This window comes from Boleophthalmus pectinirostris, unplaced genomic scaffold, assembly GCF_026225935.1.
Source record: "Boleophthalmus pectinirostris isolate CB_2022bp ecotype Guang Dong unplaced genomic scaffold, ASM2622593v1 HiC_scaffold_14, whole genome shotgun sequence".
In the NCBI taxonomy this organism is placed as follows: domain Eukaryota; kingdom Metazoa; phylum Chordata; class Actinopteri; order Gobiiformes; family Gobiidae; genus Boleophthalmus; species Boleophthalmus pectinirostris.
The window spans coordinates 1,377,784-1,403,647 of record NW_026571047.1 but is presented as its reverse complement, the minus strand read 5'-3'; the positions used below and the strand labels follow the sequence as shown (position 1 = coordinate 1,403,647).

At 39.7% G+C, this 25,864-nt stretch overlaps 1 protein-coding gene across 2 annotated transcripts in view; it reads left to right on the top strand.

Annotated features, from left to right (window-relative positions):
* The window catches only part of LOC110154053 (dynein axonemal heavy chain 9), a 567,616-nt gene that overhangs the window by 32,859 nt on the left and 508,893 nt on the right, over positions 1 to 25,864 (top strand). Inside the window, exons 17-26 of one of the 2 annotated variants that reach the window (XM_020917987.2) lie at positions 1,975 to 2,168; positions 4,669 to 4,931; positions 8,091 to 8,252; positions 9,996 to 10,218; positions 11,802 to 11,968; positions 17,245 to 17,388; positions 18,256 to 18,415; positions 18,869 to 19,024; positions 22,858 to 22,990; positions 23,728 to 24,005. In XM_020917987.2, the coding sequence (XP_020773646.2) occupies positions 1,975 to 2,168; positions 4,669 to 4,931; positions 8,091 to 8,252; positions 9,996 to 10,218; positions 11,802 to 11,968; positions 17,245 to 17,388; positions 18,256 to 18,415; positions 18,869 to 19,024; positions 22,858 to 22,990; positions 23,728 to 24,005 (1,880 nt within the window). Of the gene's footprint in view, positions 1 to 1,974; positions 2,169 to 4,668; positions 4,932 to 8,090; positions 8,253 to 9,995; positions 10,222 to 11,801; positions 11,969 to 17,244; positions 17,389 to 18,255; positions 18,416 to 18,868; positions 19,025 to 22,857; positions 22,991 to 23,727; positions 24,006 to 25,864 lie in introns of both variants that reach the window. The other variant, XM_055150409.1, reaches the window with a different exon arrangement.

Below are 25,864 nucleotides of genomic sequence, written 5' to 3'. Positions count from 1 at the left end.
AAATAATAATAATGTGTATAACTTATAGATAAATATGATCTACTGTAAACCACATATTATCTGATTATCTAATTTACCCAAGTTACAGAAAATGACTTCTGTGTCCTGACCCTCTGTTTTAAATTTATTTGCTACAAAATCAGTTTGATTCAGGCCTGATGAATGGACTGATGCCTACAAAGCTTTTAGGGAGACACTGTCAGTAATCTCTGGCCCTGTGTGGAGAGGTGGAGCTGTGGACTGTTTGATGAAAATATTGAAGGTTTCAAACCAGAGCCAAACAGTAAGACTCCCACAGGACTTCCTCGCTGGCACGAGATGGGTCGGCTGGTTTAGGACTGGGACGTGGTTCAAGTTGTAGTGGAGCAGTGCCAGACTTCCTCCTCCTCTTTCCTCTTTTCTTTAGATAAGGAAGGAGGAGGCTCTGTGAGGCAGATGTGCGCACACAAGTTCAGTATCAGACACGACTAAAACTATGGTTTTGAAACTTGGAGGAAAAATTAAAATTATTTAGATTATTCTGAATTATGATTTTGGATTGAATTTAAATCTACAGATGATAACAATACAGCCTTGTTCTTGTAATGTGCTTTATATGTCTGCACAGTTATTTCCTGAATGACAAGGATAATTTTATTCATGGATATTTAACATGATAAAATCAGTCACATATCCAGAGCACATGCTTTTACTGAAGAAGGATTGGTTGTGATAGTGTAATAGTACTTAAGACCGGTCTTGGTCTTGAAACCAGCCTCAAAACTGTTTTTTTACAGTCTTGGTCTCATCTCAGACTTGATTGGGTTTGGATTTGGTCTTGTCTTGGTCTTGAGGTCTGACACTCGACTAGTGATCAAATGGAGGTAGATTTATAAAACACACTGATTTGATTATTTGTGCCAAAATAACTCTAAAATACAAATAAATATAGAAAATGTCAATGATGGTCTCGATTTGGTATCAATGAGCCGTAGTCTTGATCTTGTCTCAGTCTTGGCCTTTCAAAAATCTTGGTCTTGTCTCAGTCTCGACCCTCAGAAGTGTTGGTCTTATCTTGGTTTCGACCCTCAGAAGTCTTGGTCTTGTCTTGGTCTTGACCCTCAGAAGTCTTGGTCTTGTCTTGGTCTTGACCCTCAGAAGTCTTGGTCTTGTCTTGGTCTTGACCTTCAGAAGTCTTGGTCTTGTCTTGGTCTTGACCCTCAGAAGTCTTGGTCTTGTCTTGGTTTCGACCCTCAGAAGTCTTGGTCTTGTCTTGGTCTCTGGACCCTGTTTTTCTCAGACTGTTCTTCGTTCTTCGATCAGTGTGCTCTTGACTACAACACTAGGCTGTGGACTCAACTGTGTGAAGATCTGGTCTCAGGACACCGTTCATGTGAATTGCCTATTTTTTTGTGACAATAAAAGTTAAAAAAAACAAAAAACATCATTGACAAATTGAAATGACTGAATTTGCACACATGGATAACAATCTTTTTGTTTATTTATTTGTGTGAACATTTGTTACAAACAAAAATGAGAAGTCATAGTTAGAAACGCTGTGATGTGATGACAACAGAAACATTTAGTGATGAAGAAAAAAGAAAATTCTGAAGCCAAAAATGTACAAAACTATATCTCCCAAACTCATGTTTCCTCCCAGCCCTATTCCCCAGTCAAAATACACAATGATATATGTTTTTATTTTACATGGTACATATAGAATATTTCTGCCTGGTTTAACACCAGTCTATTTTTGCTACTTGTTTTGAATTGAAAAGTTGTCATTTATATTATTCTGTTATATTGTGATGTGTGACCTCCTGTGTCCAAATCATTTCCCTTGTGGATCAATAAAGTCTAGCCTCTAGTGAGATATTTCTGACCAGGATTGTGTCTTTAAAAGGATGTCATGTCAAAACCCAATAGCGTTATGAAGACAATACTGACGACCTCTCTCTCCTCCACTCAAACCCTCCTCCTGCCCGCTGTGTCCAGACAAGAACACCGTGGCCCCTCTGATGGAGCTGCAGCTGGATCTGAACGTTCCAGAGCTGGTCTTCAGTCCGTCTCTGGAGTACGGAGCGGGAGACAGCCTTGTGGAGCGTGTGGAGGCTCTCGTCACCGACATCTTCAGAGTGTCGTCTTTGGTCCCCCGTGTCGCCCAGCACTGCTCTGTCCCTCATTACCAGGTACAACTTGTCTACTCTTCAATGTCCTAAATTACACAAAATTGACTCTGAGCTTTCAGTCATTTTAGAATGTAGTTTCCTCTTCACAAACACAGGTGGAGTTGTGTTTGTTTTATTCACACATGTTTGAGTCACCATTTAATATTAGCCTGTCTGTATTTTCCAAAGCTCAAAATGCATCCAAATGATTCTAGTGAAGGTGTACGGAGTTTAAAAACACAGTGGAGCACTTCCTGTATTACCACATGACATCACAAGGTGGAAAAGAGTGTGTTCGGTTTGAGAGAAGAACTCTGCAGGGTTTGTGTGTTAAACATGTGTGAATGAAACAAAGCACAACTCCAGGTCTGTTTGTGATGAAAAACTAGATTATAACAGAGATTGGAAAATAGTGTAACAAATGTATTTTTGAACTGGTTCTTCTTTTTATTATAATTTTTTAATGATTATTCTTTGTATTCATTTACATTGTATATTTAATTAATTTATCTACTACTATCAATTTTACTTACTTGTTGTTTGGCCAGTGGGTGGGGGGTTGTGGGGTATTGACATTCAGATGTGTCCTCCTTACTGTCATACCTGTAATGGTACTCAATACAGTGCACTCTGTTTGTTATTGTTAAAAATGTTCAATAAACAAAGTTGGAAAAAAATAAAATAAAAAATAAAATAGAGTAATATACTCCCTTTAAATATGTCCAAAAGAACAAAAGAATGTCACAGTACATTTCAGTCTCACACATAGACACTATTGATACTTTAGAGCTGATGTCATCAACATTCTTTGGGTTTGTGTTTCTAACTGGAGGCACTGCTCTGCCAGACGCTCTGTTAGACTTTAATCTGAGTTTTATTGGAGCACAATGTCACCAGAAAGAAGTGACTTAGTTGGAGGTGAGCAGGTGAGCTGACTTGTGCTGTTAAACAAGTCTCTCTCACAAATAAAATGACAATTACACGCATGCACAAACAGAAAATCTGACTCTTAAACAGGACCTTGAACGCTCACACTCATCACAGGCTCCTTTTGTATTTTCTCTTGAGTTTCTCTTAAAACAAACAAAAAAGTTTTTGTTAATGTTTGCATTGTGTCACCATAGTAACTGCTGAACATTTCACCATAGTCATACAGGTAGAATACCCCCAGCGTGATGTCACTGCAAAGTATCTTTAAGATTTTACTTTAGGTTTTGTTCACATTCTACAGTTGGATGATGTCATCATTTCAGAGGGCAGACAGGAGCCTTTGTCATTCTATGTTGAAGATTCATTTTTTTATTCACAAATATTGTTTCTTATTATGCTTGGGGGGGTTGTGGATTTGGTCCATAAATCTGCCAGATTCATCTTATTAAATGACAAGCATCAGTCTTTTTGGTTGAACAATGGTGCCACTTTCTGAAGCAATTCTGAAAACAAATGATCATTTTACTTTAGTTTATTTAAAGTGACAGAAACACATGTGTGTCAGTTTTAATTTGTTAAATTTAATATGCCCGTCAATTCAAACCACTGATGTACTGTGAACTGCCTTTGCTACATTCAGAACAGTGATTCCAAACCAGAGGATCCTCAGGGCCTCCTGAAAACAGACACAAACTAGACAGTTTGAATTATAATCAAGAGATGTAACAGAGCCTATAAATAATATAATAAATACTATTATGTGATGTCTTTATATCTATCCATCTAATATCTATGATAATAATAATGAAACACTTTGAAAAGCTTATTGAGACTGCGGCTGGTGTCTTCCACATTCCCTGGGGTATGAAGCTTGTTTAACACAATCTGACAACAAAGTACTGACTTAAAAGAAACTACAACACATGAGCTGATTTAGATCACTGAAATACTCCAACATGCACAGATATCTCTTCAGACATGTTTTAAATGAGGGAACAACACTATAACATGCTTTGCATAATATCTCCACTTTAACTCATGTCTAACTATGATAAATATTCACCACGTGTACTTTCCTACCAAACCAAGTCAGAAAAACATCAAAACCTGTCACTAGCACTTTAAAGGATCTGTATTACACTATTACATATTCTGATCTGTTATAATGTAGTTATAATGTACTAACACACAAACCCTTCACAGACTACACCTTCCACCTTGTGATGTCATGTGGTGATACAGGAAGTGTTACATGTTAAACCTTCACTAGAATCATTTGCATCACTTTAGTCCTGGAATTGCCAATCTGTACTGAACTTAAAATAAAAGGAGCTGTTACCTTGAAAACTACCACTACATGACATCACAAGGTGGAACAGAGCATTTGAGCTTTGGAGATGTAGACAGACTAATAATAAAGAGTTACTCCAACATGTGTGAATAAAACAAAACACAACTCCAGTGTGTTTGTGAGGTAACAGCATGATGACCTGACTTTAAGATCGTGAGAGTTCATCTTGTGTACTCTAGGACCTTTAAAGGAGCAGTGATCTTAGAGGATCTGGTTTCTCATGAATCCGTCTGTCTGCAGGCTGACATGGAGGACATGGCTGACCTGCAGGACATGCGCACACGGCTCATGTCCCGTGTGCACAGTGTGGTGGCAGCGTGCGGTGAGTACAGGAGCTCTCTGGAGCCGTACAGTTACCTGTACGTGGAGGAGCGCAGGGAGTTCATGAGGCAGTTCCTCCTGTATGGACGTGTGCTGACCAGCCACGAGATGGAGATGTACGCAGACTCCACTGTCCCGGAGAGCCCGCCCACTCTGGACAACTTCAGAGAGCAGGTGGACAGGTACGTGTGAGCGGAGACTCGTGCTTGTGTTGTGTGTTTTGTGAAGCTTTAAATCTGCTTCACAACAAATGAAAATAAGATCATCATGTGTTGCTCATGTGCTGCTGTTACTCGGTCGAGGCCAAACTCCAGGAGAAGATAAAGGACAGTTAGCATCTCCCCTCACATCTTCACATGTCTAAATTAAAACACACCACATCAGATCTCAAAATGAACTTAATACAAGTCAGGTATGATTACAGATGTAAATACAGGTGAAATAATAACTAATGGACACATAAATCATGAGATTACAACAGATGAATGACCTCTTCCCAATAACAGATTTACAAAATGAAGTGGTCAGACCCTGAATTTATACCAAGGGCAAGATGAAGGTAACATGAAGACGAAACAAAAACACAGAAGAGGAGTGTGGAGGACCAAAGCTGCTCAGTAAATCAAACACCTGGGGGTATTCCACGAAGCGCGCTAAAGTGAAAGTCTGGTTTATTTGGCCAATCCAGTTCTGTCAAAGCCTCAGTTCTGTTTCACCAAAGTGACTAAGGAGAGGTGACACTGAGCTGCAGAAGTGACAAGCACCAGAAACAAACCTGCTCAGGACCAGACTCATTGTCAAGATTATTTTAGGTCTGTCTCTGAAAACGTCTAAAGAAACAGTTTAAACTGTTTAAAAAGTGACTTTTGTAGTTGAGACTTTTACAGTCCATATACTCCTGCACATCAAAGTTTTGACCCATTTTCATGATGTTGATGCTTCATTGCTTTGGTCTTTTCAGAATCACCGCGAGCACAAAGCACATGTTAAACTTGAGGACTGAGTCGGGCTTTGGTTGATTTCTGTCATGGAACGAGTTGAGGCTGAAGCTAAAGCTGGAGCTAAATTCAGCTCAGGATTTCAGGATAAGCCTGAATTTGTTAAACCACTTTGATGGAACACCCCCCTGGTGTGAGCAAAACAAAAGGACAGTTTTATGTTGCTACAAAGTTGTATAATATAGAGCACATAAGAGCACATTGTACAGACACATGGGAGTTTTATCACAATACTTCTATTCAAACTGGATTTCAATACTAAGGAACAGACTTGCAGGTATTGATAAAAAAAATAACATTAAATTTAGGGCTGGGCAAAAATAAAAAAATAATCGCTTTAATCACATTAGTTCAAGTGCGATTAATCACGATTAATCACGTGCAAAACCAATTAATGAATGAAAAAGTAGCGTATAGCACACTTTTATTGGAAATGTAAATGAAAGAGCCGTACATTTGTTGTGCAAACAGCATTTCTTTCAGAGTTGAACCCTCAGAACCTTCAAGTTATTCTGAAGGCTCAAGAAAAAAATATTGAATGAATTTTTGTACTACTAATATATTTTTTCAATATTTTTTATTCAGTGAGTAATAAACACTACACTAGTAATAATTTCTAGATCATTGTTATAAACTTGAACTGATATTTCTTGGGAAATAAAGGTTATTTAGGACCTTTTATAAGTTAATATAATGGAATGGAAATGGACCAATCACAGTTTTTCTTCCAGTGGTATCTGGGTAAATCAGTGACTCTCCCTGCAGCACTGAACCGGCTGCTGGAACGAAGTTTGAGATTGACAGTTGTCTGAGCCAATCATATTTTATTGAGTTATGGGCGGGATCATATCACCAAATCTTCCGGACCTTCATGTAATAGCATTATGTAAACAAGAAAAGCACTCAGAGAGCGCAGACCTCCGCCAAGGACTACCCCCATTTTTTATATAAATTGCGATAAAATCAGTCTTCTGGATCAGATCCAGATCAGCCTTTGGAATATGAAAGAGGATCCCATTGTCCATCCCTGAGTCAAATTTCATGGGGTTTGGTCAATAATTAACCGAGATATTGAGAAACAAAATTTTTGGCCCCATTTACCGCAATGTTAACTAAAATTTCCTTGGCGGAGATAACAAGACCGCAGCGACGAAAACCACACTGGACACGTCTGTGTGGACACTTCAGGGGGCATCTGGAAGAAGGAGAAGACAAAGACCCGTGAACCGGAGCACGCGGCCCGGTCGAAGCAAGGAGCCTGCGGAAGCTCAGAGCCACGGTCGGTCCGGCCCGGCCGCGGGCTCAGCCGCGGGTTCCGGCTCTGCAGTCTGGCCTCACCCGCGGCTCGCGGAGGCTCGGATCTCACATCATCTCACGTGGTCAGAAAAAAGTGAAAAAAGTGTAAAGAAAATATGTCAAACTTAAAGAAACGCTCACGGTGGACTTTTTTAGAATAAAAGCCAGTGAGAAACAGACATTTAAAAAAATAAAAATAAAATAAGTAAATAATAAAAACTGCGTTAACAGTGTTACAATAATTGTCGACGTCAATGAATTGATTGGTTAACGCAAAATGAACGCGTTAATGTGCCCGGCCCTCATAAAATAAAATAATAATAATAAAGCAGTTGTTATTTAGACCAGTGATTCTCAAAGTGTGGTGCCTGGGCTGTCTCTGGTGATTAATGTGGAGTATTTGTTTTGTCCTTCCTTGGGTTCATCATTACTTAGAAACAGCTCGAACAATCTGGTGTCTAGTCTCATTTATTACAGAACATTTAGTCCAGGCTTTAGATCTTTCAGTATTTGAAAAATACTATTGACAAGTTTGTGTGAAAAGTTTGAAAACCACTGATTTAGACAATACAACGCCAATTTCAACATTAAATGCTAGTATTTTTTTTATTTTTTTTATTTTTTGTGCTCTTATATGTGTGTAATGGTCAGTGGTGCAGTAGGTTCATGTTGGTCCATGTGTGTGTACTAGTCTATGTGCTGGTATACTTGATCTGATACAGCTCAACATCATTCTAAAGACATTCAGGAAAGGTTCATTTCTGTCCTGTGAATGAGATTTTTTGGTATTGATAGCTGCTCAAATGATTATCTGGTTTTGATACTTTGAAACTGCAGTCTTGTAGTAGTTTTCTCACACTAAGTCATTTTATTTTTAGGAGAGAGAGAAAGAGAATGGAGACTTGAAAATACATGTCATTACAAAAATACAGTACAGGTATTCAAGTTGTTAGTTGTTCCCAGTTTTTGTCAATACCTTTGAATGAATCCCGATGTCACTTGTCTGTATAAGTTGTGAGTAACTGTTAGTTGGTTCTTGTCGTGTAGTTATGAGAAGATCTACGAGGAGATCCAGGCTCTGCAGCCCGTGCACGTGTTTGACGGTTGGATGAGAGTGGACGCTCGCTCCATGAAAACTGCTCTGCTCAACATCGTCAAGAAATGGAGCTTCATGTTCAAGCAGCACCTCATGACCCACGTCACCAACAGGTCAGGACACACTCTGTACTCTATACTCCTACACACTACTACTGTACAGTACTCCTACACACTACTACTGTACAGTACTCCTACACACTACTACTGTACAGTACTCCTACACACTACTACTGTACTACTGTACAGTACTCCTACACTGTACTACTACTATACAGTACTACTACTACTACACACTTACTACTGTACAGTACTCCTACACACTGTACAGTACTCTACTACTACTACTATACAGTACTTCTACACACTACTACTACAGTACTACAGTACTACTACTACTACACTACTACTACTGTACAGTACTCCTACACACTACTACTGTACAATACTCCTACACACTACTACTGTACAGTACTCCTACACACTACTACTGTACAGTACTCCTACACACTACTACTGTACAGTACTCCTACACACTTCTACTGTACAGTACTCCTACACACTTCTACTGTACAGTACTCCTACACACTACTACTGTACAGTACTCCTACACACTACTACTGTACAGTACTCCTACACCATACTACTATACAGTACTTCTATACTCTACTTCTGCACAGTTCTTATATACAATACTTCTATATAGTACTTATATACAGTACTTCTGCAGTATATAGTACTTCTTTACAGTACTTCTATATAGTACTTCTATACAGTACTTCTACACAGTACTGAATAGAAACCAAGAGTTTAGTTGCAATTTTCACTTTTGATTCATTCACCTGAGGCGAGGCACTGCAGGTGAATGGGAAACTTGTGTTGTTGTAGTTGTAGCACTCAGTCTTTCATCATGTAATGTTTTCCTATAAAAATAAGACATTTCATGTGTGAAAACTGTAAGAAGTGACAGTTTGTGGGATATTTACATCTCAAAAATAGCTTCATTTTGTGGTCATGTTGGATACTGAAATATACATGAAGTATTTTGGATATCTTATTAATTATTTGTGACTTAATCTCACTGAAAAAAATGCTGAAGAATTCAAATTTCATAAAACTTTTTGGAGATAAACTGGAATAAATCAGACATTGAATTATATTACAGAGAGAGAGAGAGAGAGAAAACAAGTTTTGTAAACATTTTAATATGTATATTATAATAAAGGTATTATAAAGGAAGATGCTATTTTAAGTGGTTATCCTTATGTTCCTCTGGGAGAAAATGGAAAATGACTTTTGAATTATCCATGTCCCATAGAACTCTATGGACACAAACTGAATAAATGAAATCTTCCATTGTTAGTGATTGAGTGACTTTTTCTGTTGCTACACCAATGTCCATATTTTGCCTTTAATGTCAAGTATCTATAACTTTAAGTATCAACCAGTACCATGGCACAGACAGAAAATATGATTTATTTCCTTTAAACACAAATATGTAAAAACTGTTATTTTAAATTTTGTGTAACTACAGAACAATTTTGAAAATATGTTTTGTTAATGTTTTCTGTAAACATTGTCCAGTCTCACACCAATTAAAAGACTAAAGTGGGAAAACTATTGAGATGATATGTTTGAATCAATATCCCATCCATCAAAGTATCCGTATCAGTATCAGCACTGATATCTGATGCCTGATGGTGCATGACTCCTCATGAGTAAACACCAGAGTGACTAAGGACTAAAAGGGTGGAGCTGAAGGTTCAGAGTGAAACATGTTCCTCACATATGGTTCAGAGTCAGATGCAGGGTCTTTAAAACTAACAGTAATGTGAAATGCTTGTCCCGTGTGTGCAGCCTGTCTGAGCTGGAGCTCTTCATCAGAGAAACAGAGCAGGGCCTGGAGCAGCGTGTGGACGAGGGAGACTATAACGGCCTGGTGGGGCTCATGTCTCACCTGCTGGCCGTCAAAGACCGACAGGGCTCCACAGACGCCATGTTTGAGCCCATCCAACAAACCATCGCTCTCCTCCGGGACTATGACCAGGAGCTGCCTGACGTGGTCCACAAACAGCTGGAGGTAGTAACACCTTCTGTCCTGGAGCTGAACGCACCACATGGTTTTATATTACACAAAGTTCTGTACTCTCCTGACTGTAGGATTTGTTCTTCTAGAAGAGCATTTTCAGTTAAGAAAATTTGAATGTATTTGTTTGGAGGATAAGCCCCTTGAAATGTTACAGCATGTTGTTTTCGAGGGGTCTTCAGAGTCACAACAGCAGAAGACAGATACAGCAGGACAGACAGGATATATACATTCAAATAAACATAGAAATAACAAAACTCACTCACACACGACTGTTAGACACTGAATAAATCAAATCTGAACAAAAACTAAGACAGAGTTCAAATATAATCACAAAATACAAAAAGATGAACAACAAAATTCAACAAAACGATTAAAAACAATTCCACAGGTTCTGTAAATATTGAACCAGAGCATTTTAAATGAAGGGACAGAAGTTAATGCACAAATCGATGAGGGAAGATTGTTCCAATCAGAGGGAACTTTATATTTAAATGAGTGTTTTTCTTTGTGTTTTTTGACTCTTGGGACAACAAAAAGGGACAGTGGAGAATAAACCTGCACAGAATGTTCTAGATTACACTGAATGTTTGGAGGATAGAAGTTATGGTATTTGATAAACGATATCACAGTCATCTGATATGGAAAGAATTAATTGTGAGATGATCTTTTTTCCTGACAGAAAAGATAAAACAATAGATGGACTGATAAAGTCATTTTAAGTGGTGTGAAAGTTTGTTATTGTTTGTATGTGGATGCTGAAAGAGAGTGACAGGTCAAGTGACAGGGAGTGACAGGTCAAGTGACAGGGAGTGACAGGTCAAGCCATAAACCAAGATGTTTACACTTTGTGTAACATTTTGTGTAGGCCAAAAATGTTACTAAGAATGTAAGTGGTAAATGGTTACACTTTTATACTTCAATTTTTTGTATCTTCAAGGCTCTCAAAGAAATTTACAACAAGGATCCACCCATTCACACACACACACACTCACACTCACACACCAGTGTACACAGACTCGTGGGGTGAGGAAGTGTCTTGCCCAAGGACATCATGACAGCATTGACCTGTGGGAAGTAGAAAGTGGAAAATTTCCTGCTCCTCCTGACCCCTCCCTGTCTGTGTGTTCTGCCGTAGTCTTCCTCAGATCCGGATGTGTTTATGTGTGTTCATGTGTGTGTTTATGTGTGTGTGTGTGTTTATGTGTGTTTATGTGTGTTTATGTGTGTTTATGTGTGTTATGTGTGTTTATGTGTGTGTTTATGTGTGTGTTTATGTGTGTTTATGTGTGTTTATGTGTGTGTTTATGTGTGTGTTTATGTGTGTTTATGTGTGTTTATGTGTGTGTTTATGTGTGTGTTTATGTGTGTTTATGTGTGTGTTTATGTGTGTGTTTATGTGTGTTTATGTGTTTATGTGTGTGTTTATGTGTGTTTATGTGTGTGTTTATGTGTGTGTGTGTGTTTATGTGTTTATGTGTGTTCATGTGTGTGTTTATGTGTGTGTTTATGTGTTTATGTGTTTATGTGTGTGTTTATGTGTGTTTATGTGTGTGTTTATGTGCGTGTGCCTCCAGGAGCTGCCAGAGAAGTGGAACAATCTGAAGAAACACACAGCACTGGTGAAACAGCAGGTGGCGCCGCTGCAGGCAGTCCAAGTGACGAGTCTGAGGAGACAGTGCGCTTCATTTGACGTAGAGCAGCACACGTTCAGAGAGCGCTTCCGACACGACGGGCCCTTCAGGTACACACACCAGTGATGATACGGGCCCTTCAGGTACACACCAGTGATGATACGGGCCCTTCAGGTACACACCAGTGATGATACGGGCCCTTCAGGTACACACACCAGTGATGATACGGGCCCTTCAGGTACACACCAGTGATGATACGGGCCCTTCAGGTACACACACCAGTGGATGATACGGGCCCTTCAGGTACACACCAGTGACGATACGGGCCCTTCAGGTACATGGTGAGAGATATGAGCAGAGCAGCAGTAGATTCTGCCACATGGTCTGTGTGCCATTAGCTCTTTTGAATTTCAATTAAGAACAAAAAACAACAGAATGGGAAAACAGTTTATTTCATTTTTTCTGCTTAAGTGTCAAACAAAACAGATTTCAACCTCTATTTCCAATGTTTAATTTGAAGTTTATTTCAGATAACACCAGTCAAAAAACAATCATTGTCCATATTTCAATTTTGATATTTTTTTCTCTTCTAGCACCAGAATTTCCAGGAACAAATAAACCAGAGAGAATAAAATATCAACACTGAAATAGTGTTGTAATTTGAAATAAACTTTAAATAAAATATTGGAAATGGAGGTCGAAATCTTTTTTCTTTCTGAAGTGGAAAAATGAAATAACAAACTGTTTTCCCATTTCATTGTTTTTCGTTCTTAACTGAAATTCAACAGAACAAATAGCACATGGACCCCACACGTCTCTCACGTCTCTCTTGTCTCTGGCATAAACCCTCTCTCCTAATACAAACATTTAAGATGGAAAAGAGGAGTCTGACAGAAGCAGTTCGAGAGAGAGGCGTGACGATTGTTCAATGGAAAGTCAAATGGAGTCAGAGTCTATAGAATAATAATGGATCAGATTTATATAGCACTTCTTTTGGACATTCAGAGAGGCTTTACAATTTGCTGCATTATTCATTCACTCCACACTTAGCAGTGGTAAGATTCTACTGCAGCCACAGCTGCCCTGGAGCAGGCTGATGAAAGCACAGCTGCCAATCTGCACCACTGATCCCGACCACCACCAATCAAGCACACATCACTTTCATATCAGGCGGTGTGGGTGAAGTGCCTTGTTAAGGACACACTGGTGCTCCACTATGGCACCTGATTTCCAGTGGTCTCCCATCCAAGTACTACCCAGGCTCAGCCCTGCTGAGCTTCTGACATCTGACTAGATCAGGCTGGTATGACCACATGGAGCTGGAAGTGCACCCATGCTCACTTCCTGTTTATAGGCTAACTATGTTCACCAACCATCCAAGAGGCCTGTTCAGTTCTCTTCAGGTTTCTTGTGGACACTACATTATATCTGTAGGGAGGAGCTAACTACACTGATACTACTCACCTGGTTGTGTACATTATCTCTATTATTGATCACATTAAAAACAGAATAATGAGAAACCATAAAATAAAAGACAAGACTGATGATTACATAAGGCAAGACCTCCCACTGAGTGATTTGTTTAGACCTACACTGCTCTACAAAGGCAGAACACCATAACATGATGTTTGGTCAAAAATTAGTTCATGTCATTTTGTTTGTATTTGAGACTCCTTTATCATGTGAATAAATATGAAAAATATTGAGCTCAAAATTGACCTTTGACCCTTATTTGTCAGTTCCTGTTCTGCTTTTGTATCATGAGACAAAAATAAGGAGTCGTGCAAAGACAAAAGGCAAAAACAGTGTATGTTTTGTGATTTAGTTCATAAATATACTTTATTTTAAAATCCAACCTCTCACCTCCTTCTTTGTGTTGTGGTCTTGGCACAGGGTCTTAAAACATTTAATAAATAAACCTTTGTATTCAATTATACTTCAATGATCTTTAAAGTGAAAGTATTGTATGTATTTATTCATACTGTACACACTGTACTGCAAAGTCACTTGTGTCAAACAGTTTGACTGTGTAAGTGTCGCCGCACGATCCTGATTAACACTAAACAGGAAATCCAAAACTCTTCTGTATCATTTAAACAAACACATGATGAGTGAAGAATCCCTCAGTCGTCCAGGTAGAATCCATGGCGAGAAGAAAATTCAGTTTGTCGACTGGACAAAAGTTAGTTTGGTTGAAGACCTTTTGCAGCTCATCCAAGCTGCTTCTTCAGTTCAGACGCTGGTGGACACTTCCTTATATCTGCAGGGAGGAGTGAACTAGTCTGAAGTTTGTTAGTTCGGTCTATTGACCTGTACAGGGTGTGGGGTCTAATTAGCAGAACAATTCATGGCCATAATGGAGCTTCCACACCTCTGGACCTGACCTGGATACACCTGTTGTTCTCTTGTTTGTTTAGATTTAGGTTTGAGGATGGAGTTGTAAATAGGAGATAGATGGGGTCTGAGACTCCATTTCTGTTTAGTGAAGGATTCTCTTTTTTAACAAAAATTCTACTTCTTTCTTAACAATTTTTGTTAAGTTTTGTTAGTTTTGCCTAACTAACTAAGAGAAACTGTAAACAAGTGTGTGTGTTATTTTCAGTTAGTTCGCTCCTCCCTGTAGACAGATATAAGGAAGTGTCCACCAGCGTCAGACCAGAAGTGAAGAAGCATCTTGGATGAGCTGCGAAACGTCTTCAACCAAACTAACTTTTATCCAGTCGACAAACTGAATTGTCTCCTTCGCCATAAACACATGATGACTGGAGCTTGGTGACGTGTTTTTCTTAGAATGGTTGGAAGTCTGGGCAAAACCAAGCAAATAATAAAGATCATGTCGGTTTCTGCCTTTTGTCTTTGCACGACTCCTTATTTTTGGTTCATGATACAAAGGCAAAGAACAGGAACTGACAAATAAGGTCAAAGGTCCAGTTTTGAGCTCAATATTTTTCGCATGCAAATTCATTCATTATAGCAACTAGTTGTGACATTTTGGGAATCCTTGCTTATTCTACTTTTATCTGAACAAAACACAAACTTTGAAGTCATTTTTCTTCAGTTTCACACTCTGGAGAGTTAACGTCTTTTGCCTTTGTATACTCTTCTGAAATCCAAGCAATGTGTCTAGTTAGTTTCAAATCTTGGAAGCCTCTCACATCACAGATTCTAATGGTTGTACAATATCACACGAGTAGATGTGTTTCTTTGTTTTCATACAGCGCTCTCTTTATGAAGCTGCTGATGGATCAGACTGTCACCTTCCTCTCAGTCTCATCTGATAATTAACCAGGTCTGTCAGGGGCCGCTTTAAACAGACCAGTGTAATTGAACGGCCTCATAATGATAATAGATCCATACAGAGACGTGCTGTGTCATAATGTGTGATTGTCCCATTAGCTCGGTGTGTAATTGGTGTCTTAATAACCTGGTGATTATTTCCTCATTAATGTCAGGGCGGTCATGCTTCAGCGTCTGCGGTCATCGCTGGGAGCTGTGGTCAGGTCAGGGTCTGGCTGTTGGAATGAAGTGTGTGTGTAATCCAACAGGAATATCAGCAAACGTTTAACAAGGCAAGGCTTATTTATTCACAGAGCGCTGTTTGAGAAAGGTGGGTGGACATTACAGTACAATAAAGTATAAAGTATCAATTAAAGGGCCCATGTTATGCTGTTTTCTGATCTATATTATAATGTTAGTTTCCTCATCACAAACAGATCTGGACTTGTGTTTTATTTCATTCACACGCACATCCTGCATATCTAAGCAGAGTTCTTCTTTTAAACAGAGAGGACGAGGATTAGACTTGGGGCTAGACTGGGTCTTGTAGGAGTTTTACCGAGAAGGAGGTTCAGGAGAAGACAGGGGGCGCTCTAGGACAGTGGTCCATTTGCTCGTTGGTTGGTTGATCGTCCCGTTGGCTTTTCTTGACCAATGACCGTTTCCTTGTTTGAATCTCTAATGTTTGGTCATTTGAATCAGTTTTTTCCAAACTTTTTTCTCTGGGGACCCATATTTTAAAAGTCACAAACCTTCGTAACCCAAGTCAATAGACATAAATATCACAAAAATCACAAAATAAAGTTGGATTTGAGCATTATTGAACATTAATGAGGATATTTTATTATTGACTGAGTGATAATGTCTCTGAACAATTAGTTTTACTCAAGTTTTACACAATGAAAAACAGTCATTGAAGCAGCAGTAAAAGGATCCATAAGTCTTCTATTTGGACATTAAATGTAGAACATTTCTTTTTCTTTGCAACATTCAACTGAAGCAGCAATATTGGAACAAAACAGTCAATAAAATAATGACAAAAAAGATTATACAAAACATGTCTTAATATTTGAACATTTCTGGTGAGATAGGTGGGTCTGTGTGTGTTTTTGTGGCGTGGTCAGTCCGGGTGCAGGAGGAGACGCAGCTGCAGATCAGGAGCAGCATTCAGTCTGTTTCTGTGCTTTGGCTTTATTTTGTGAGCACAGAAAATCCCAGTTCACATATATATGTAGTAGTAAAAGGAATAAGCACTGGCCCTACTGAGGACAAGAGATTCTGACCAAATGCTGATCCAGAATGATGATAATTATCCACTGACTCCCTCACTCAGAACTGTATATCACAGACCTACATGCAGATCTTGACAAGGCGACCCCCCAAAAAAACCTCTTGCAACCCACCTGAGGGTCATGACCCAGTCTTTGGGAAACAGTGGTTTAAATCAGCAGTTTTGTTAAGTCCTGTGTACTGACTTCTGTTGTGTTCCAATACCGATATCTGATATTTGGCCTGCTGTTGTTGTCAATAACCGATATTCGCTGATACTGATATTTTAGCTTTTAAAATCCAAAGCAAGGCCCACAAATAAAAGTGCACTGTGTAATATTTCTAATGGATCATGTCTCCATGGAAATGTTATTGCTTTGTCTACATGTAGAATTTTCCACAGTATTAATGATGAATAAATGCAGATACATGGATATGTTTAAAGTCGTACCATGAAACATTCCAGGCAAAGCAATTACATCTCCATGGAGACAAGCAAGATGCAAAGCCTCCAACTGGAAAAGTTGCACCATTAAATTGAGGTAACAATCACAAATTCACTTTTCACTTTTGTAAAAAAAAACTAATAACAAATTGTATTATTTGGAATATTAAAGAATTTGTGTAATATTTCGCCATATAACATTCTTCTATCTCATTCCTTATGTCTCTTTAGAGACTGGGGCTGGGGAGGCTGGTACAAATATCACAGATTCATATTGATATTGGCCAGTATTAATACTGGAACTGATATATCATTCATCCTTAACAAAAATGCACTGAATAGAATCCAAAGAGTTTATCTCCTGTGTGTTTGAGCCTGGCTCTCTGCTCTACCCAGGTTTAACTGTCCGACCCCGTACCAGCTGCTGGACTCCTTCCACCTTCAGATCCAGGAGCACGAGGAGGTGATGGGCTCTCTGGTGCAGTCTGCAGGTCTGTTTGAGCTCACTGTCCCTGACTACAGACAGCTCCAGCAGTGCAGGTAAAGCCCACACATGTACCACACTCACACACCATCAAGGCTCTTTTCTGCTCCACTTTGGTGCATTAACGGATCTGTGTGTTCCAAGTGTATTAACTATCACCGCATTTATACTTCCAAATGTTTCTGATGTCAAAGCTGTGTTGTGTTAAACCATCACCAGAGGGCGCTAACAGTCAGTCTGAGAATCAACCAAAAAGGATGAAACAGAGCAACAAATAAACCAATTTCAAGGCATTGACACATCTGTAAAGGCTTAAACTGTCCAGCTGTGTTCACTACTGCCCCCAGAGGTCCACTCATGTACTGCTGGTGCTAAGAGTCTACATTAGGGATGTAACGATATCCAAATCTTACAGTACGATATATTCATGATATGCATCTCACAGTACAATATATATTGCAATATTTTGGAGAAGCTAACAGAATTGTGAATGTGAATCCTTTTCTTTTTTCAAATTCCTTGAAAAGACTTCAGTGTGAATCATTATTGTTATAATCCAAAGAATTAAGTTGCTTAATAACAGCTATTTGTTCATGTAGTCTACAGTGAAATGAAGCAAAGGATCATGGTCCATTTAGTTCCCTCTTTTAAAAATACTTTTCAACTAAGGATCTTGTGATTCAATATATTGTGACAGGCTATGATATTATTGTGAGAGTAGTGGTGATATGATATCATGAAATTCTGGTTATTGTTACATCTCTGCTCCACATGTTCTGAGGAGACGGACCAGATTAGAGACAGAAACACACCGGTGATGGACAAAAGTCTCTATGTGTATCTGTGTGTGTCTAGAATGTAGAGGAGAAATGAGCCTTTAGAAGTTCTGTACACACTCTTCTCCATGTGCTTGTCCTCACTAGGCGAGAGGCTGGTCTCCTCAAAGAACTCTGGGACATGATCAGTGTGGTGGACTCCAGCATAGCAGCGTGGAAGACCACCCCCTGGAGAGACATCCAGGTGGAGGACATGGAGATAGAGTGCAAGCGCTTCTCCAAAGACATCCGTGGCCTGGACAAAGAGGTGAGCATACACACACATAGCTAACCTGCTACACTCCGTCCACTCTGGCTCCTCTGGCTCCTCTGGCTCCTCTGGCTCCTCTGGCTTTCTACTGAAAAACTGTCACTCATTTCTCCAGCCTTGACACTTTGGTCTGAAAATGTTGACTCATTCTACGTGATCCTGGTGTTTCTTCTGCTCTATTTTGTCCATAAATTAAGATATAAGCATTAATAACCAACCAAACAACAGACCAATGAGCTGCCCTCTTTCAACTGTGGAGTAAAGCAGCACGTCTTCCCCTTATGAGATTACTGAAATTTAAAAAAAAAGACAAAAAGCGCAAATATATAAAAACTAGTTCATGGTTCATAATAATTATTTTTGCCAAATGCGATTCTGATAATGTGTTTGTGTGTTTGTGTGTGTTTGTGTGTTTGTGCGTGTGCTTGTGTGTGTGTTTGTGTGTGTAAGGTGCGTTCGTGGGATGCCTTCACGTGTTTGGACAGTGAGGTGAAGAACCTGCTCACGTCTCTGCGCGCTGTGGCCGAGCTGCAGAACCCCGCCCTCCGCCCGCGACACTGGCACCAGCTCATCCAGGCCACCGGGGTGCGCTTCACCATGAACCAGGTCTCACGCTCTTTTCTGCACATTACACACACTTTAATGAAGAGATTGTGCTTGTGTCTGCTATATTGTTATAATCTGGACATTTTAAATTGTAATATTTACCTAAAACAACAAGAGACAAGTCTGCTGACTTCTGTGTTAGAAAACTGTGGTGCCCCACGCAGCTCCTCCTGTAGACAGCTGCACATCACACTAGCAAGTACCGTAAATTCCAGACTATAAGCCTCTACTTTTTTCTCACACTTTGAACCCTGTTCAAAACAATGCAGCTAATATATGGACAGATTCTTTGTTTGGGACATTGTCTATTCATATATACAGTCTATGGTTTGAGAACACAGTGGATACAAACGCTGCTGTCTGTGCTACACAAGCTCACGATATTGTCAGTGCACTCAAATAGTTTATCGCTGTGTGATAACAGGTAGGGCCGGGCATGTTAAGGCATTTATTTTGCATTAACTAATTAATTAATTATCACCAACAATTATTTTAACGCCGTTAACGCAGTTTTTATTATTATTATTATTTTTTAATTGTAAACGTCTGTTTCTCACTGGCTTTTATTTTGAAAAAGTCCACCGTGAGCATTTCTTTCAGTTTAATGTCTTTTCTATACACTTTTTTGACTGGCCTCCGCGGGCCTATCTCCGACCAGGCTGCGAGCTCCGGTTCTTTCTTCTCTTTCTTCCAGATGCTCCTGAAATGTCCAAATCGAGGTGTCTAGTGTGGTTTTCGTCGCTGCGGTCTTGCTTACATAAGGGTATTCACGAAGGCTCAGAAGATTTCATGATATGATTCCACCCATAACTCAGTCACTGATTTACCCAGATACCATTGGAAGAAAAATTGTGATTGGTCCATTTCCAGTCCATTATTTCCCATTCCATCATTTCCATTTCATTATTTCCATCCCTTTGTTTTCCAAGAAATATCAGTTTAAAACGGTGATCTAGAAATGACTACTAGTGTAGTGTTTATTACTCACTGAATAAAAAATATTGAAAAAAACCATATTAGTTGTACAAAAATTCATTCAATATTTTTTCTTGAACCTTCACTGAATACCTTGAAGGCTCTGAGGTTCCCCTGTGAAAGAAATGCTGTTTGCACAACAAATGTATGGCTCTTTCATTTACATTTGCAATAAAAGTGTGCTTTATGCTACTTTTTAATTCATTGAATTGGTTTTGTGTTTAACATGCGATTAATTGCGATTAATCACACTCAAACTCATGCAATTAATATTTTTTTAATTTTGCCCAGCCCTGAAAATAAGTTATGATGCTAAATGAACATTAGTGAGGGGGATACATCTTACCCATGTGCGTAAATGATGAGATGAAACGTCTCAGACTTCAGTAGCTGAACATCCACTCATACATGATTGATAGAACTAGCCCCGCCCCTCGAGAGAGCCTGAAATCTGCTGAAATCCTCCAAGACACTAACATGATACATACAGAACAGAGACTCTTTCTGCAGGAGACATGCGCAGTAGAGCGTGGGGAGAGACGGGCTGATGCGCCGAGGAAGTTTTGAACAGCTATTTTGCGCTTCATACACACACCCTCAGTCAAACATGCATGGATCCTGCTGACTAACACCTGGAGAGAGTAAATGAGAAAGAAAACTAAAACTCTAAAAAGCTGATTTTGCATGTTAGAGCCATTTAAAGATATTCTACATTACAACTTTGAACGAAATGGCCAGACTGTAGTTGTTTGTTGTAGTTGTCTGTGGCTGCAGCCTCTCCGGGCCTGTGCGCTCGCCTCGGAGGAGATCACAGAGGACTTGTTTGTACTTAGCAGCAGCTTCGTTTGTGCAAAATATATTACACAGGCTAAATGACTCTGCTTTTATAGCGTTCGGTGTGAAAACGCTAAATCACAGAACACAGGCGCTAATTAACTCACAAACCCACTTGTTTTGCCGGAGCCTGTCCCCACAGCTGGGAGCGTGTGCAGCAGTGGGGGTGTGTTTGGCCTGGTTAGAGCGCCTCTGATCGATTCTCATTTTAGCGCCGGCTTTAGCTCTGATTGTGTTTAAATCCAAATATAGGCTGCTAAATCACTGCCCTGAAAGCAAGTTAAGAACACACCCAGCAAACTTTCACTCCACAAACACAAAGTTTATATTAAATATTTGAGAGGATAGTGGTCCGTGCTGTCTATTTATTGTGATGTATGAACTGTATAAAATATGATACTTTTGAATAATAATAATCTTTTCAGAGATTTTAACCATGTTACAGCTGCTTCCTCTCCTCACTCACCTTCTGAAGTTCACTGAGGAGTGATCCATGCATATTTGATTAATCTTATGAGCTTATTTTGAAGACGCCAACTTTGACGGACTACAACCCTCATTCCGACATACCAACACTCCGATAGACCCCAATCCCGACATTCCGTCACGCAGACAAACCTCCATTCCGACGCCTTTTATGCTGCCAACATAATGTAAACAACCTACTCATAGTTTGCAGCATCACCTTCTTTACCTTTTATACAACCGTGCCTCTGAACCAGAACTAAAACCAGGACTAAACCAGGACCAAAACCTGGACTAAACCAGAGACTAACACCACAACTAAACCAGGCCTCAAATCAGGACCAAAACCAGGTCTAAACCAGGTCTAAAACCAGGACTAAAACCAGGACCAAAACCAGTTCACAACCAGGTCTAAACTAGGACTAAAACCAGATCTAAACCAGGTCTAAACAAGAACTAAAAACAGGTCTAAACCAGGTCTAAACTAGGACTAAAACCAGATCTAAACCAGGTCTAAACAAGGACTAAAAACAGGTCTAAACCAGGTCTAAACTAGGACTAAAACCAGATCTAAACCAGGTCTAAACAAGGACTAAAAACAGGTCTAAACCAGGTCTAAACTAGGACTAAAACCAGGTCTAAACAAGGTCTAAACCAGGACTAAACCAGGACTAAACCAGGACTAAACCAGGTCTAAACCAGGACTAAACCAGGACTAAACCAGGACCAAAACCAGGTCTAAACAAGGACTAAACCAGGTCTAAACAAGGATTAAACCAGGTCTAACCCAGGACTAAACCAGGACTAAAACCAGGTTTAATCCAGGTCTAAACAAGGTCTAAATTAGGTCTAAACCAGGTCTAAACCAGGTCTAAACAAGATCTAAACCAGGACTCAAGCCAGATCTAAACCAGGACTAAAACCAGGTCTAAACCACATCTAAACCAGGCCTAAACCACATCTCCCCCATACTCCTACATTTGGCAAAAAATGGAAATACAGTATGTGGTATGCAGGAGGTGGTATGTTGGAATGGCAGTTTGGAACCATTTTGCTGATCAGCTCCTGTTTTCACCTCCACCAGCACACGCTCTCTGTGACGTACTAACTTTGTTCTTCAATTTCATTTTCTTAATTGATTATACATGTAGGATTCAACCCTGTCATGTAGTCATTTCGGTTCGAATGAAAAACAAAAACAAAATAAATCTTCTCACTAGTGTGATGTGCAGCTCCACAGGAGGATCTACAGGAGGATCTACAGTGACATCAGCTTCCACTGTACGCCAGTTTCCTAACACAGGAAACACGGCAACAGCCGTTGTTGAGCTGTTCACTTGAAAAGTACCACTACATGACATCAAAAGGTGGAACAGAGCATTTTGAGTTTTGGAGTTGTAGAACATAATGCAGGATTACTCATAAGCGTGAATGAAACAAAACACAACTCCAGCTCTGTTTTTGATCACCATGTTCTCTCAGACAAGATATTTCAAAAGAGATTCATGAAAGATGCATTAGAAATAAGAGTGTGTTTTTTCTCTTCACCCTCTGAGCAGGACACGTGTCTGGCTGACCTGCTGCAGCTGAACCTGCACTGCTTTGAGGACGAGGTGAGGGCCATCGTGGACAGAGCCGTCAAAGAGATGTCCATGGAGAAGGTCCTGACCGAGCTGGACTCCACCTGGACAGGTACCTCCTCCTCCTGCTGCTCCATCTTTTACCCCCAAGTCAAGTTACAATTGAGACAATAACATAAAATAAACTCTTATTTGTCCCACAACAGGAACTGCTAAACTAAAATCCTGTGCATTTCAGAAATATAGTTTTAACCAGAATAAAGGAGCATTTTTTGTAGTACTTTGCATAAGGCATCTTGTTATTTAAATAAAATCAGCCTTTTCATTCAGCTAATTAGATTATTGAAACTGCAATTTCCATTAAATTAAGATTCTTGCCGCCCTATTCTCCTGTGTAAATGGTCACATTTATATAACGCTTTTCTATTTTCAAAAGCACTTAAAGCACTTAACACTACACAAACCACTCACCTAGAGTGACCAAATTTTCAAAATCAAAAACTGGGACACTGCTGGTTTGTGGTGGCTGGTAATAATAAAATTGTGAAACAAATGCATAATTAAAGAAACTGCACTTGGCCCATTCACATGAGTCAGTATAGTCACATTTTCTTTCCGTTTTGGTCATTTTTTAGCAGCTTTTCTGTATTTTACAAAAACAAATGACAATGTATGTCTCTCTTTACTGTTGGCAGGAATCAGATTGGTCAAAAATAGTAAATCAGTTGTGTCCACATGGTGGAACTCAGTGGTGACTCTATTTGTCCCTTGTAGTGTGTGTCTGTGGGTGGAAATCTAGAATATTCATGTATTCTGAGTTCATGACTCCATCCCTGTGTCCCGCTGTAGGCATGCAGTTCCAGTTCGAGCCCCATCCCAGGACCCAAGTCCTTCTGCTGCGGAGTGATGAGGAGCTGATGGAGACCCTGGAGGACAACCAGGTGCAGCTTCAGAACCTGATGAGCTCCAAACACATCGCACACTTCCTGGAGCAGGTGTCATGGTGGCAGAGCCGACTCTCTGTGGCCGACTCAGTCATCTCCATCTGGCTGGAGGTTCAGCGCACGTGGAGCCACCTGGAGAGCATCTTCATGGGCTCAGAGGACATCCGTGCCCAGCTGCCAGAGGTAACACCAGGCTCCAGAAGGGTACAATGAAAATATATTCAGTTACAGAATATAGAATACCTGAATTAAAAGTCCTATATTAAACATAAATTGACTCTTGTGAACTTTAAGGCACGTTAAATTATTCTTACCTCCTCAAGAACATATCTGGAGTTGTGTTTTGTTTCATTCACTCATATGAATAATCCTGCATTATTAGTCTGTCTACACCTTCAAAGCTCAAAATGCTCTGTTCCACCTTGTGATGTCATGTAGTAGTAGTTTTCATTTTATCTTTAGTTGTTTACAAAAAGGTTTGTTTGTGTTACTCTATGATGTATGTATTATCTAATGTAGTTTCCTCATCACAAACAGACCTGGAGTTGGTTTCGTTTCAGTCACACATGTTTAACACACAAACCTGCATGTTAAGACAGAAAAAACTGTTTCACCTTGTGAGTGCTTCACTGTGTTTTTAACCTGTTACCACCCGCCTCATTTTGGTGTGTGCACAATGTTAAGACATACCCAAATGCCATAGCTTATTAAAAGAAAACCTTAGAACCCACATGCTTGTGTGAGGCACCATTTTAAAGCTTAGGCCTTCTAGTTTCTGTAGACATGAAGACTGTGAGTGCTGCCTAACCTACAGTACAGTCAATTAAAAATTGTATTTTTTTGCTTCGAAAAAACAATTGAAAAAAATAAAGGCCTTAGCTTGGTCATACTTCATGCTAGGCATTTGTGACTCACTACACTCATTGTTCAAGTTGTTGGCAACAACTGTGTAGAATTTCAGATCTCTAGGACAAAGGGTTTTGATGCTGAGAGCCTTTGTGTATACAAAATGACAATTCGGCACAAGATTGCCAAATTTGTGCCAAAATAATAATAATAATAATATAATAATAATAATAATAATTGTTATTTTTATAATACTAATTCTTCTGAGCTTTAGGCATGTTTTCTCAAGAAAAAAAACTAAAAGTAGCCAAAATTGTCTTCCAAGTGGCTGTTCTGCACTCCCACACTGCTCTCTGTGTCTCTCTCTGTGTCCCTCTCGGCTGCGCGTATAAACACAGGGTCCGTTTCCAATACAATCTGGATGTCCCACCCACCGTTTGAAAGCTCTGGTGATAGGCTAAAACAATATGTCAATCACTTTCTGGAAGATCCAATGACTGAAGAGATTTCCCGTAAACAAACTGATGACGCGTGCGTAAAGCCAGGAAGTACGTGAGTGCGTTAGCTTCTTCAGCGGCTTATCCCACCTAAACCCCGCCACCGACAACAGCGGGGAGGGTCTCATTTTGAAGCTAAGAGTGTGAGGAAAACAAGCGCACCCAAGAGCGGGAGAGAAAGGGAAGTGAGAGCGGGAGAAGAGGCGGAGAAGAGACATAATATTTTCATTCACGGATTCATCCACTCATACGGACGACGATTTTCTGGATTATTTACCCACATGGAATTATTTTTTGGGAAAAACAACTTGATATTCTTTTTCTGTGGATTATTACGGACTTATTGAGTACAACTTTTCATGGATTGAACGCGTTTTGGACCGACAGAACCGGCTCAAAGGTAAGAAACGCGTATCTTATTCTTTGTTTATGATGTGAATTTTTAAGTTATAGCGTTTTGGGCTCGTTGTACGGCATAAAATGAATGATATGGTTGTTTTATTGATATATTAAGCTTTCAAACGATGTATGGCATGCCAGCAGTGAAAACAATAATGAAGGTGAATATACAGAGGGAACATTTTTTATTGGAAAATCGCCCGCCGGCGGGCGGGTGGATGGTTAGTGGTTTTAAACATCACAAAGTGGAACAGAGCATTTTGGGCTTTGGAGATGTAGACAGCATAAAGGAAACGTATG